Below are 14,923 nucleotides of genomic sequence, written 5' to 3'. Positions count from 1 at the left end.
ACAATGGTCATGAATAAAGCCAGATCAACAATAAAAATGATAAAACAAATAGTATTTTCATTATCTTGAAATGTGAAAGCTCTTGCTAATTGATTTGCAACTCTACTTGCTTTCCTTAGTATCCATCCATTGAAACTTGGCTTCTTCAAATATGGCTTTCCAATCAGATCTAATTATGAACTCTGAGATTCTTAACAAAACCATTTATACAAGAACTTGTCAATTTCACATTAACACAAGTAAAACATATGCCAGTTATTTTCGAAAATAAAATTTACTAACTTAGTATCCTAAATTTCTTTGAGCAGCAAGTAACTCAAGGTTGACAAATTCGTCACCTGCGTTCTCCTCAGATTCAAGGCTCAAAGTTTTGATGAAAAGGAAAGTTGCGTAAATATCATAAGAACAGCAAATCTTTGAGCAACTCACAATCTTAATACGAAACGAAACTATCTTCCTAAATATCCAACATTTTTTCATGCGATAATAAATAAACCTAAGTTGATAGTGACTTTCAAGCACGCCTTCTTGTTTACCAAGTGATCAGCCTTTTTGGACACCTGATCATTCCTCGAACATGGTCCAACTCGAAATGTGCTTTGGAAAAATCTGTGCTTGAAAAGAATGGCCGTAGATCTGCAATGTCGTATTCCTTGGCCTGCATATGTAGACATAAGAGTTATGAAAAAGAATAAAGAAGCATACTTCTAACTTTAGCCTAACCATATAACAACTTACCTTTGTCTGCAGTTCCTCTATCTTAACCTCGATCGTAGGTAGTCCTGAGTTTGATCCCGAAATGATTTCTTCAAACTTCAAGGCATTCTTAACGAGCTCTTTGAGAAGAACGAGCAGCAATGAGTTGAAGTCCTTCTTATAGGTAATGTATCGTTTGAAACTCTGCACAGGAATAACCAAGTTTTCATCAATTCAGACATCAGAATTCCATAGATACAAGCTCACCGAACAACTGAATGGAAAGTTCTTTTATACCTCTCTTAGAGTTCTCTGGACTCCAAATTTCTGGGTTGATATGAAAGAGTCAAGCAGGACTCGAATGGCCATATTAACATCCTCTTCTGTGACATACTGCCTCAGGTGCATCCTAGCATGTGCTTCAGACATTCGGATCATGGACTCGAGGTGTCTTGTCGCGATAGAAACTCCTTGTCCGTTCTGAACAATGGATTAACCAGGTCAAGATATTGTAATATAGTAATTGAGAAAGACAATAACCCAGCAGTACAATAAAAATCAAGAACTGAAACCTACCATTGATTCTCGCCTAAGATTAGCATAAACAGTCTCTAACTTCTTAGCATCTAGTTCACCCAGTTTTGGGAATACATACAACTTCGAGTATGTTAAGTATTTCTTCAGCAGATTCTGGGGAAGAACCTGTATATAGAATAACATTTCGATGACGATATGAAAACATGGAAACTTCAAAGCAGCAGCTACACTAGAAAATCACAAACCTCGGGATCAGTAGAACCGCTAGATCCCTGAATGCCATCTTCAGGCTCGCTATCATCCATCTTACCACCTTTGGGTTGTGATTTGAAATGACTATTGACAACAAATTCAGCAAGCATTTCATCTGTAACAGGATCAACCACATCCTGCAGCCATATAATTGGTTTAAGTCATGTCAATAACAAATCAGTGATACGATCGCGAGAACGGGCAGAATAGGTTTAGAAAAATACCTTGACAACACACAAAATATCAAAACGAGAAAGGATCGGATCTGTCAACTCAACATTTTGTGCAAATGATTTTGATGAATCATATCTGAAATTGCAATGGCACAAACATATTAGCAAGATCAAAATTACAGATTATAGGTCAGTGGATTGGGGCCTTAGTTACTCATGTACCTTCCACCAACTGGATTAGCTGCGGCAATAACAGAGCAACGAGCTTGAAGAGAAGTGACTATCCCAGCCTTGGATATACTAATACTCTGCTGTTCCATGGCTTCGTGGATACTCACCCTGGTTACAAAACTTTATTGTCAGCACCATTATTTCCAGATAGTTGATTATCATTAGTTACATTTTGTTACCTGTCCTGGTCGTTCATCTTGTCAAACTCATCGATAAGACAAATTCCTCGGTCAGCAAGTACAAGAGCCCCTCCTTCAAGCGTCCACTCCCTTGTAACTGGATCCTTGTGTACTGCTGCAGTTAGACCAACAGCAGAAGCTCCCTTTCCAGTCGTGTACACAGCTCTTTGACCAGTTTTTTCAACATACCTAGAAGAAACTTTTATGCAGTTAATGAAAATATTCACCACAGGAATTAATGAACTCAGCTGGCCAAGATAGTTTTCTTACTTCAGAAATTGTGATTTTGCTGTTCCTGGATCACCTAGTAGAAGTACATTAATATCTCCACGCAATCTGTGTTTCCCTTTAATGTTTTTCTCTTGACCTCCAAACATAGCAAGAGCAAGAGCTGTTTTGATATCTTCATGGCCATATATTGATGGAGCAATCGACTTAATGATCTGAAAGAGAAATTGAAATAATGTTAACAGGGATGAACTTTGAAGCAATTCAAAGGATTTATGAGGAGGATTTATATCCAACTTACACGTTCAACTATACGTGGGTCCTTGGATAGCTCTTCGATTTGTGTCTTGTCTTCCTGGGTTAGCTTGTATGCAGAGAAGAGGTCTTGCTTCTTTGTAACATAGTTAGCTTCCACCACAGTGGCAAAGACAGGAAACCCATTCTTTGTGTTCAAAGATAAATCAAAATTGTTGGTATATATGCCAGTCACCTCCTGCAAGACATCCCATCCAAGATAAAATCAGTCATCTAGCGTATATAGATGTGCAAGTATTATACAAGATTAATGTATGATGAACCTACAATTTCTTCTCCAGGACGAGCGCAATCAATAAGGTCATTCAACAGGATAACTTCCTTGTGTCTTGGAAGTCGTCCAGCAGGCACTGTTCCTGGACTCTCTTGGATTGTAAGCTTCTGATAGTTCCTGTATATTGTCTGAAAGATAGTATTTAACAGTGTAATCAGTTTCTCATTTCGATCTATAGCTTAAATTTGAAGTCCATTCACTTAAAAAAGAAAATGATAGAGACAACATAGAATCTTACCTGTTCGACATTAACAGTAAACGGTCCTTTCGACTGGCACTCAGAACAAGAACCGACCTTGACTTCTGAATAAGAATTTTGGAAGAAAGGCCCCAAAATTGCTCCACACTTGTTACAATCATATTTCACTTGCTGCAGCTGAGGAAAGACCCCAGAACGCCTAGTGACAACTCCACCAATACGGATCATGGTGTTAAGATGAATCTGCCTGATAAGTTAGAAACAATAAGGTTAGGTTGAAATCTTGAAAAGGAATACAAAGTCAGTCACTATCCATGAATTCAGCCAAATTATTACCTTATGTTCCGAATCTGATCATTAACTGGTAGATTGGTAACACGAACATATATCTTCGTGTGAATATTCTTGTAGTTTGGATGCAGATCAAAGATGACCTTTTCACTAACTTCCTCCATGACTTCAAGAACAGGTTGTGGAGCATCCGCAAGCCAAATTGCAATATTCGGGTGGACGTGTATGAATTCTTTATAATCAATCTCTAGACTGCACTTATTAGCTGCAAATAAGCCATACACCGATGAAATATAAAACAGTTCAGAGAGCTAACAATTGCAAATTTACAAGTAAAGAACTTATAGCGCAAACAGTACCTGAAACCATTTCGTTTATTAAACGAACATATTCAATATCTCCATTCTCATTCTTCGGTTTCACATATGTAAGCAAAAAGTCTTTGAACTTCTTCGCGATAAATCGTCTCACTTCATCTCTCATAACCCATTCCCTCAAAGTTCCTTGAATCCTATACATCTCAAACTCTGCTTCATCTTCATTATCATCCTATATTAAGAAATTCACCAACCATTAGACACTAGTACGGATACACCTAGCACCATGAAGTAAAAAGATCCACATTCATACCTCATCTTGATAATCATCAGTTTGATCAGTCATAGAGATATCTGGCTGTGACCCTCCTGGAGAACTTGGAGGATTACCATCAGGATCACCACCATTACCTCTCGGTGGAACCGTAGTTCGAGACCTCTTCGAAGGTCTATAGTTCCAATCATCTGAATCTGTACACAAAACAACCCTACTCAAATTACATACCTAAATCTAAATTCGTCAAAATCAGTGAACATTTAGGGTTTCCAATTTCATCAAATTCCAATTAGGGGTTTAATAATTACCGTTATCATGAAGAAGATGAGGAAGCTTGCGATTCGCGGCTCGAGTCTCTCGAGCATCGAGTACAGCCTCAGCAGCACGACGGTCAAGCATAACCTGACCTAAATCTCTTTCATCATCAACGGAATCATCTAATCCATTAGACTCATACTGATCATTCTCATCCATCTTCCGATAATCGTCCATGTAATTCTCGGGGAAGAGATCTTCTCCGTCTTCTTCTTCTTCTTCCTCCGCTTCCTCAGGCTCATCTCTAATGATTTGGGTATCTACGGCGGCTTCTTCATCGGAGAAATTCTCGGAGTTTTGGCTTGTACTGATTGGTAACTGATCTGTGTTGAATCCAGCGGAAGAAGGTGAAGCTGGTGACGATGGCTCGTTATCGGAATTTTCTCCCGCCATTTCTCTATCTCTCTCTCTCTCTCTCTGTATTGTTGTTTCCGGCGACGGAATCAGGGCACAATAAACTCGTTTATTGGGTTTTCTCGTCGATTAGGCGGGAAATATTGGCGCCAATTTGGCATATGCATCGTATGGGCTTTTATTAATTCGGCCCAAGTGTTTAAATCTAAGCAATTATCTTTTTTATTTATAATAGCTTTATGGCCCATACACATATCAAATTTTGTTCATGTTTAACCCAAAAAAAAAAATATACTATGTCTGATAGTTATGAAATTTTATTTTAGTTTGACATTTCTATAGGATGTAAAAGTAATTTTTTTTTGGCAATATGTAATGCTAAATTAATAAAATCTGACTAACCGAAGGAAAATAGTTTTTGTGTTTGTCTTTTCCAGACTTATTGAATATAGAAGCAAAATAATAATAAAGTATATATATAACTTGAGTTAGATTTGATTTTTTTTTTTTTAAGACTAGAGTGAGATTAGATATTTTTACTTATTCATTTGAAATTCACTCTCTTCACATCCATTTTGTCACCTAGTTCTGAGTTTTAGTATTATTTTCTTTAGATCTTCTTTAGAACACCACCAACCATTATTGTGCAGTTGTAATGAACCTTAGATTATGTTAGCGCTTATGATCTCTGAGCATTATGTTAGCGGTTATGATCTCTGAGCTTTTGTCTTTATGTTGATTAGAAGTTAACCATTTTCTCTAGCTTTTCTTAATGTTGAGCAAAATGGTGTAGTAGCTTCTTTTTTTTTTTTTTTTGAAACGATATAATGGTGTAATAGTTAAAGCGGGATTAATTAGATTTCCTTTCGTTAATAGAGCCAAACAAAAATATGTTTGATTTAAAGTGAAACTAGATCTTGACCCGCACGTACGTGCGGGGTTTCATATGTTTAAAAAATTTCTAACAAATTTTAATTTAATATAGATTATTTTTTTGTTTTTATGATATATATTGTAGTGTATTAGATCTTAATCCGCACGTACGTGCATAGATATTTGTATAGAAATTGTTTCATAGATTTGAAAAATATATAATATTTTGTTGTGTTAGTGAACTTCGTAATAGTACAGATATCAGAAAGTTAGAGTAATGAATGAAATTGAGTTGCGCTAGTGCATAGTTATATTTTAAAATCCGGATCCACACATACGTGCAAAATTATATTTAAGATATAATTTAATTACAAAAGTTAAGTGATGTTACGCTTTTATTTTCTAAACTAATCAAAACATTTCTAATAGTTTGATTACGGATATTAAATAAGATATGGATTCGGTTTTAGTTTGGGTTATTTCATGTATATTAGCTAGGCATAACTACTTTGGAACGGGAAACCCATTCCGTCCTGTATCTGTTATAAATTCTTTGTCCCATAACCCGTCTCGTATACGTGAAATAAAAATAAAACACAAAATATTTCGAAATTAATATGTACAATTTATTGTTTAGATCTTTCAGAAATTTACTATAATCGAAGGCCATAATGATAATTATATTAAAATTTATTATTATTTGAGTTTATTTCATAGTAAATATAGATATTTGTTAATATCTAATCTCGTTTTTAGAACTTGTGAAATAAAATTTCGTTTTATATTTTAAAAAATTTGAAAATATTATAACAAAATTGAATCTTAAAAATATATGTATTTAATTTCATACGAAATTTCAAATTCAATCTTAAAATTCTCCATTGATAAAACTTTTTAAACGATAGTATTTTTAATTTTGAATTAAAATGATATTATTTTTGTTTTTATTTTTGATATAGAATAGTCTATTTGGGTTGGTTTAAATAAAATTTTAGTAGGATAGCAAATCTTAGTTTTTTTAATTCTCATTGGTTAAACTTTTTTAGAAATTAATTTCAAATTTTCGTCCATAATTAATAAGAAAGAGAAAGTGAGTTTAATTTTTTGGAAACTAATAATTACTTAATAGAATTTTATGATTTTTATTTAAATATATTTAAAAACACTAAAAACTAATGGTATCTTATGTAATATTTTACCTTTCATAAGGTTATTTAATATGTAGTGATTCCCAATTAATAGTATAGATGGAAAATTAATTTCTTAATTATGTTTTATAATTATTTGTATATTACAGTTTTTTATTGGTTGAATAGCGTTTATAGTGATGTTAAAATGGGCTCGAAGTCCGTATGCATAAACAAGCTTTTCAATAAAAAGTTTAAATTTTCTGTTTAAAAATCTATCTATATATACATTTTTTAAGTACAAATATGAAATGTGGAAGCCCCCTTGGCCCATTGGTTGAACACAGGTTAATTAATGCTTCTACACCCAGAGGTCTAGGGTTCGAGTCCCAGATACTACGATTTATTACGCAGAGAGAAGTGTCCATCAAGAGCATAAAGAAGGAGGTGAAGGAGGTGAGTATAAAGAAGAAGGTGAAGAAGGTGTCGTCTGTCGTGAATCTAATAAGGGTCGGAAGGAATTGTCCGTTGTAGAATCGCCTATGTAACAGTTCTAATAATTTGCAATAAATAATAAATCCAGACGTTAAAAAAAAAGTACAAATATGAAATAAATCCTGAAGTTGATATTTATATACAAGATAATGCCATTGTCATAAATATTTATCTATTAATCAATATTACAAATTATTTTCGAAAAAATCTTTTAGAAACTGTGGCTTCCAAATATGGTAACAAATTGATTCTGTTTATACATTCGATTAATTGCTAATTTTTTAAAACCTCTCTACCTAATTTTAACATTAATATATGATAATTCATTACTTTTCTATGATCTTATATTTAATTTATTTTTAATTTATATAAAATACATATAATTAATAAACTAACAGATTTTTTCTGCATATAATGTGATTCAAATTTTTAAAAACGCACTTATATTACTCAATCGATGAAGAAAAATAGGTGTACAATGTCCTACATTGTTTAAAAAATTGGGCAATGGTTCAGAGTCATACTATAAAAAATGCCAAAATAATTCTAAATACAAATGAGCACGAAGCTTGATTTATCAAGCGTCCAAAATTAAAAGTGTTATCCGGTTTACTCCGGTTCTTTATTTCATAGAATTGAAATTTTTAAAAAGTTTCAAAATATTATAAATATTTAAACTTTATTAAAAAGTAAATATTAATAATTATTTAAACTTTTTATAAAGTTAAACTTTATAAAAATTTTAAATATTTATAAAACTAAAACTTTTATGAAGTTTCAAATATTTTAAATATTTGAACTTTATAAGAATTTATAAGAAGTTTAAATATTATAAATATTTATAAATATTTAAACTTTATAAAACGTTTACAGTATTTATAATATTTAAGTTCTATAAAAGTTTATAATATTTGAACTCTATAAAAGTTATATATATATATATATGTATATATATATCTTTTAAATCAAAATATTATTAAAAAGAAAAACAAAAAAATACTGTTTAATTTCACGGGACGGGGTTATATGGTGGGACGAGTTTGGATCGATATTAATACGGGACGGTATAAAACGGGTGAAATATTAATAAAACAAATATAACTTAAAATTTAAAGTTTTTAGTTTAAAAAATCTATCCGCAATGTAGCGCAGGATAAAAATTTTAGATACAAAATAAAATCCAATAAATTATAAATTATTATATAAAATACAATTTGTCCCGCGGTGTACCGCGGGTTAAATCCTAGTCTATCTTATTATATAAAGTATGGTTTTCAAAGTTAGTAACTCATAGGATCGTGCCACGTGTCAAATTTATCGATCTCAAATTTTGACACTTGTTAAACAAAAATTTCCTTTTATTTATTTAAAAAAAATATATAAGGAAACTATACGCACATGTCAAATTTATTAACATGTAAAACAAAAAAAAATATTTGTTTAGAAAAAAATTTATAAAGAAATTATACGTATATATCTTATTTAAAACAATACTAAAAATCTAAAGAAGATAAATATAAGGAAACTAGATGTATCTTATGAAATAAAAATAGAAATTTAAGAAAAACATTATAAGGCAACTATACATACATATCTTATAAAAAACAATTTTTAAAAGAGTATTTACACTAGATACCCTGAGACCACAAAGTATTTAAGTCAAAGGAGTAGTGGCATTTTCGTAAATAATTTGTGTGTTTTGGTTTGTCATGAAAAGACCATTATACCCCTATGCTTGTAGAGTCTAGCAGTTGCACCCAGACATAATTGCGAAACGAAACCCTCGGCTTATGTGTCGTTTGATATTTGTTAAAAGCGACAGTTTCGCTTTTGCATTTATTGATTTCGTTGCTTTTCTCTTTGTTGAAATTTGAATTCTCCGTTCTTCTCCCTATGTCGAAACCGAAGGCGAGAATCTTTAAGTCCGGCGATTTGAATAGTGAGGTTCGATGGAAAACCTGCCGGAAAGAATCTTTAAGTCCGGCGAAGAGCCAGACGGCGATAGGGTTCACAAGTACTTCCAACTCCAATACCTAAACGATTTATCGGAGCATCGGGAGGCAGACGAAATTTCGAAGATCAGAGGCTCGCGGCTGGGCAAATTGTTCGATATCGGGAAAAAGTTTTCTTTTTCCAACAAACTCTGTTTGTTTTTGCTTACAAGGCAGTTAGCAATCCAGAAAAAGCATGAGATTTGGTTTGTATTCGCGGGTAAGCCGATTAGGTTTGGTCTTAGTGAGTTTGCATCAGTGACGGGTTTACGGTGCGATCCAATTTCAATTGGAAAGGCCGATGGAAAAAAGAAGGTGAGTAAGAACAAGATAAAGAAGAAGTCAATTGAAGCCCCTTACTGGTTCACTTTGTTCGCGAGGAATGAAGACGTGACACCGGAGATTTTAATTAAACAGCTTAAATCTGGCGGTGTCCGTGACCCCGACACCCGATTGAAATATGCTTTATTGGTTCTGATTGATGGTGTTTTGTGCCCTCGATCTTTGAATATGAAGATCCAAGAAGAAACCGTAGAAGTGTTGAGGGACGTTGACAAATTTCTTAATTTCTTAATCATCCTTGGGGCAGGATATCGTTTGATATGACTATGTCATGTATCAAGTCTCGGAAAGCTTATGGGCTTGCCCAAACAAGCTTTGCTGTTCAAGGTTTTGTGCATGCGTTGCAACTAGTTCTTTTAGAGGCTGTCCCTGACATTGAGAAGAGCATGCCGGTTGATACTCCTGTCTTCGTTGGCGAGGATTCCGAAGAAGAAGTTGTAGTGGTTGGTGCTGTGGCATTGGCAAAGTTAAAATTGGAGCCAATTTGGGTGATAGATAGTCAAGCAGAGGTTAGTTATTCAGTTCAATGTCACCACATGTTTAGTTTTATCGAGGCATTATTTTTTGTAGCCTGCTATAGTAGTTAATAGATGTTACTGGTTGTTTGCAGGTTTCTGTTGAATCTATTATTCCTCTTGATGATGCTGTTATTGGAGACGATTTGTCTTGGTCTGACGAGGTGGAAGATGTGAAAGTTGATAATTTGGTTAGGTTAGTTCAAGAAGGCCACCAATGGTCTGGTGATGAATTTGGAGGTGGTGTGGTTGCGTCTGCGCTTCCTATAGAACCTAAAGAAAAAGCAGAAGGGAAAAAAGTTGTAAAGTCTAGGAAGAGGAAGAAGTCTCCTGTTTGTGGCAGCAGTAGTGATGGTAGCCAGCCTGTACCATTTTTTGAATCCCAAATGGAGTGGTTAGCAAAGCAAATTAGTTCGTAATTTTCTTTAGCTGTTAGTAGCATGGAGGATCGCCTGGTGTCTCGTTTAAAAGGGAAAAGTTGAGGTGGGCCTGTTGGTGGTAAGATTGTTGCTCCTAAAGCTGTTGCTCCTTTTTCCAAGGGTAAGGTCAAACCCACTAGCCGTGGCAAAAAGGCAGTTCTACCCAAGCGGAAACGGATGCGTGTTGATGGAAGGTTGAGACAGATTAGAGATGATGATGAGACTGAAACGGCTACTGTCCCAGTAGGGGATGAGTCTGAAACGGTTGGTGGCAAAGGAGGGGAGGAAGGAGGGGAGGAAGGAGGGGAGGATGTTAGAATGGGTACTCAAGAAGGAGAGGCTTCTGTTACTATGGAGGATGTAGAGACTGAAGAAAGAGGTTGCAAAGAAGGGGAGGATGTTAGAACGGCTAGTCAACAAGGAGATGCTGAGGAACATCTCGATTTACATCCGGATGATACTGTTAAATTTGTGCTTGATTCTCTGAACCGTGGTAGAGCGGAGGTTAGTTATTCACTAAAATGTCAACACATGTGTACATGTATCGGGGCATTCTTGTTCATACCATGATATGGTAGTTAATAGTGTTTTGTTTGTTAGCAGGTCTCTGAGAATTTAGGTCCTGATTTTGAGCAGGAGGATCCTGCTGTTCTTAGTGGGGATGGTCTTAAGGACCAGGATGATGCTGCCAAAAGTGGGGATGGTCTTAAGGACCAGGATGATGCTGCCAAAAGTGGGGATGGTCTTGAGGACCAGGGTGTTGCTGCCAAAAGTGGGGATGGTCTTGAGGACCAGGATGTTGCTGCCAAAAGTGTGAATGATGACGCTGAATGTCAGGGGAAGGAATCTGCTGAGAGTGGAAGTCTTGCTCTCTTTCCTACTTGGGCTTCTGTTGGTTCAGAGGAAAATGTGTCAGGGGAAGGGGATGCTAGTGATAAGAAGTGGTTGGAATTTGAGAAGTATTTAGCGGATAATGGGTAATGTGTCTATCTATGTTTGGTTATGTCTAGGTATTCGTAAACATAGATGGATATTATTTTTAATATCTTAACATATTGATGTGGACCTTGTCAGGAAATTGTTTTTTGGGGGGAGCTTATTCCTCGTAACCAAGGACGTGGAGGAGATTGTTGGACTACAAGTTGTTATGGGACCATGGGTTAGTATCTAAACTTCGTTTTCTAATTAATGTTGTTTCATATCATGTGTAAACCTTGTGCTCTCTTGTTTGTAGATGATGGATGCATTTATCAAGTATTTCCGTGATAAGTGGGCAAACTTAGAGGTTGGCTTAAATGAACGCAGGGTGGTTTTTCAGGGGACAAAATTTGCTTCCCTTGTCCTTGCTCATCGACTCAAATTTGAAAAATCTGTTAAGAAGAAGTATGTATTCGACCAAGATTTGATGTCGTGCTTCCCTCTGAACTTTGATTCACTCTACTTCCCATTCAACTTTGACAAACAACACTGGGTAGGGATGTGCCTTGATATCAGGGGGAAATATCTCTATGTGTTTGATTGCAACCAGAAGGTGCGTCGGGACACTAGTCTCCGGAAAGAAATAGAACCTTTGTTGGAGATGCTCCCTTTCGTTGTTCGCCAAGTATCGCCTCAGCTGATGAAAGCAGTCTCCAGTGACCCATTCATCCTAAGCAGAGACTCACTTCTTCCGACTTGTCTAAACCCTTCGGAGAGTGGCCTTATGTCTGTTTTGTTCATACAGAGGCATGCAGTAGGTTGGCTTCAAGCGGCTAGAGAGGTTAGGACTGAGGACTTGGCTGTTCAAGCGAAGCAATTGCTGATTGAGATGTATGATGTGTATGCTGAGAAGTAAATTGTTGGTTTAGGATTTGTCCTTATTTTTATTAGAGATTCTAATTGTCTGTCTTAGGATTTGTTACTGAATAATTGAGGTTTATTTAATAATTTAGCATGGTACGCCAGAGTTTAACGCGGGATTTATATTTGTTACTAGTTATGAACGTATGTATCTAGATTTGGAAAATGTTCATATTAACTGGAAAACATAACTCTTCTATTACTCTTTGAAATTTGCTTTAAGATTCTCATTTCATTTAATAATTTATCATGATACGCGAGATTGTAACGCGGGATTTTTCTTTGTTTCTAGTTATGATCGTATGTATCTAGAGTTAGAAAATGTTCATATCGACTGGAAAACAGAACAATGCATTTACTCTTTCAACTTTGCTTCAAAATCTCATTTCATTTTGTTCATTACAAAGTTAGACAAAACACAAAAAAAAAAAAAAAAGAGAAAACACCAAACTACCTAACTACACTAGTAACCAAGAACAAGTTTCTGGTTTTTGGTCTTACGGAACATTAAGATAACAATTACAATGATTGTTATACAAAGGCTCACCAAGCACAATTTGGTCAACAATTTCCATCTCTGAAATTCCTTTTTGCTCAAAATTCCATCTTCCTTCAATTCGTTCATCAAACTCTTTAACTTTGCAATCTCCAATGCTACCTCAGATTTAGCATTGTTTACCTCGCTATCAATGATGGAAATCTTCGGTATAACATCTAAAACCTCCTCGTACACACAATCTTCGACCCATTTAAACAAATGGTCCTGCAATTACATCGAAAATCATTTTCTGACCAAACACAAACATTTAATAACAATTATACTTACATCTTGATTGGTTGGACAACGGAAGAAAGGTCTTCCTGGGTTCTTCTTCGTGCTTGATGTATAGATGACGAGCTCTCGCCCGCAGTGACAGTTCGTAGGAAACCCTCGATCTTGAACACTCGAACTCCCAGAATTACAACTCATAACTATAGAAGAGGGTGATTTAGAGTTGAACGGCAGAGAATTTATTTTTAGGGTTTACGTTTTGATTTGGGGATTTCTTAGGATTAGGGATTTGAGAATCGAATTGGATATTTTTAGGAGTTTAGAGTAAGTTGCAAACGACGTCGTCTTTGTTATTCCCTTTAATGTCACTTGATATTTGAAATATTTTAAACATATTTATTTATATCATGGCACAAGGATATATCGGCGTACAAGTTGAGATAGCGCACATATAAGTTTAGAAAACAAATACAAGTAGCATCTCTCGCACACATTTATTAATATCATGCCACAAGTAGCATTCCTCGCACCTTGCTTCGATGGTGTGAATTTCAGAACAACCTGGTATTTCTGTGTACCATGAATTGGCGTATGAGTTAAGGTGGAGGCTTCCCATTTGTTTCATTTTCGCAAATATTGAGTCGCCCATGGCTAGGACTGATCCCCAATCTTTTTTGTATAGTTTTGATGCGTATAAATTGGCAACCTCTTCCTCTCCTGAACAAATGGACAAGACTGCCATAAGGAATGTTGATTCCTCAACGTGATTTAGAGCTTTAAAGATGTGTTCCCGGGCTGCCTTAATATCAGCTTCCCAACACGCAATCCGGAGGCCCTCTAAATAGTGTGCTTCTGGTTGTCCTTGGGCCAGCGCAACCTCGAACTCGTTGCGGAGAATTCCACCTTTCTTCATCAAGGATGGTTGGTCTAGATATTTCCTCATCATCTTTGTTTTTTGTTTAGGTATATTTGGATGTTTAGTTCTTCGAAATGGACCCATTTATATATTGCAATGGGTTAGGTAGATAGTAATGCAAAGGGGTAGGTAGGAAATGATGGGAAACGTGTGAAGTAGCTTTAATTTCGGTTCTAACATGTGTCATTCCTATATTTGTGTCATTCCAATAGGTAGATAGTAATGCAATTGGTTAGGTATGAAATTACGGGAAACGTGGTAGGTAGCTTTAATTTCGGTTGTAACTTGTGTCATTCCAATATTTGTTTTGTGGTCAAATCGAATTGATAACTAAATAGATAGCCGGATATGTATTTTGTTATCCCGACACAAACCATAAAGGCTTCGATATGTAAAATGATAGAGGGACATTAACAGGTAAATAGCCGCTAAACCAAGTCATTATAAAAGTTATTTTACATTGTTTCCCTTGCTAAGAGAGGGGTAGGTCATAATATATTACAAGTACGAATGGGGTTGCGAACCCCCAAAAAACAAGAGTCAGTTACATCCTTTTTTAGTCACCAAAGTCGTTCGACCACAATCCGAACAGATAATCCCAAAAGACGCGTTCTTCATTCGTACTTTAGTCCCCGCAGTGTAGAGCTATGCCAAAATGTGCAAGGTAGACTTGGTTTTTTATCTACATGCCTCCTGCATAATGAAAAAAAAAAATTTGGTGACTAAAGTACCGGGGTAACAACATCCATATCCGGATATAAGGTGTTCAATATGAATTTTTCTGAATATGTTGAGTCTTTGTGGGACTTACTATATGGGCATGCGGCAAGTGGCCCTGTTGTGCCCCTTAGTCTTGCATCTTGAGCAAACATTATGTCCTCGCATCCCTTTCTACAGAACAATATAGATGGATACATAACTATATACCGTGCTATATAGAGATGTATCGAATACATGTTTGTATAGCTGAATGTTGCGAGAGAGGTGTTTCTTACC

General features: G+C 35.5%; 2 protein-coding genes across 2 annotated transcripts; one reads left to right on the top strand and one right to left on the bottom strand.

Moving 5' to 3' along the window:
* Positions 1-258: 258 nt before the first annotated feature.
* LOC9330060 (DNA replication licensing factor MCM2) lies at positions 259-4,734 on the bottom strand. The gene is made up of 16 exons (XM_002891257.2): positions 4,278-4,734; positions 4,006-4,163; positions 3,735-3,924; positions 3,421-3,640; positions 3,124-3,331; positions 2,879-3,013; positions 2,598-2,789; positions 2,339-2,511; positions 2,069-2,257; positions 1,881-1,997; positions 1,710-1,794; positions 1,479-1,622; positions 1,273-1,398; positions 994-1,176; positions 739-900; positions 259-658 (listed from the first exon to the last, which is right to left on the bottom strand). Exons 1-16 carry the CDS (start codon positions 4,675-4,677, stop codon positions 533-535), a joined length of 2,808 nt encoding a protein of 935 aa, XP_002891303.1. The 5' UTR covers positions 4,678-4,734; the 3' UTR covers positions 259-532.
* A 4,998-nt stretch (positions 4,735-9,732) lies between these two features.
* On the top strand, positions 9,733-12,234 carry LOC9330059. Its single transcript, XM_002893952.2, has 6 exons — positions 9,733-9,932; positions 10,178-10,346; positions 10,485-10,904; positions 11,004-11,377; positions 11,475-11,559; positions 11,635-12,234. The coding sequence occupies exons 1-6, from the start codon at positions 9,733-9,735 to the stop codon at positions 12,232-12,234; spliced, it is 1,848 nt and encodes a 615-aa protein (XP_002893998.2).
* Positions 12,235-14,923: the final 2,689 nt, after the last annotated feature.

Source organism: Arabidopsis lyrata (assembly GCF_000004255.2).
Source record: "Arabidopsis lyrata subsp. lyrata unplaced genomic scaffold ARALYscaffold_1, whole genome shotgun sequence".
In the NCBI taxonomy this organism is placed as follows: domain Eukaryota; kingdom Viridiplantae; phylum Streptophyta; class Magnoliopsida; order Brassicales; family Brassicaceae; genus Arabidopsis; species Arabidopsis lyrata.
Note: the sequence above shows the minus strand (reverse complement) of the source record. Positions and strands in the feature narration are given on the sequence as shown.

Coding starts and splice junctions, on each gene's coding strand:
- LOC9330060 (XM_002891257.2), bottom strand. CDS start 4,677: ATGGCGGGAGAAAATTCCGATAACGAGCCATCGTCACCAGCTTCACCT. Junction 1,795..1,880: donor GCTAATCCAGTTGGTGGAAG/GTACATGAGTAA, acceptor TTGCAATTTCAG/ATATGATTCATCAAAATCAT. Junction 1,177..1,272: donor ATCTTAGGCGAGAATCAATG/GTAGGTTTCAGT, acceptor TCCATTGTTCAG/AACGGACAAGGAGTTTCTAT.
- LOC9330059 (XM_002893952.2), top strand. CDS start 9,733: ATGTCATGTATCAAGTCTCGGAAAGCTTATGGGCTTGCCCAAACAAGC. Junction 10,905..11,003: donor TGAACCGTGGTAGAGCGGAG/GTTAGTTATTCA, acceptor GTTTGTTAGCAG/GTCTCTGAGAATTTAGGTCC. Junction 11,560..11,634: donor AAGTTGTTATGGGACCATGG/GTTAGTATCTAA, acceptor TCTTGTTTGTAG/ATGATGGATGCATTTATCAA.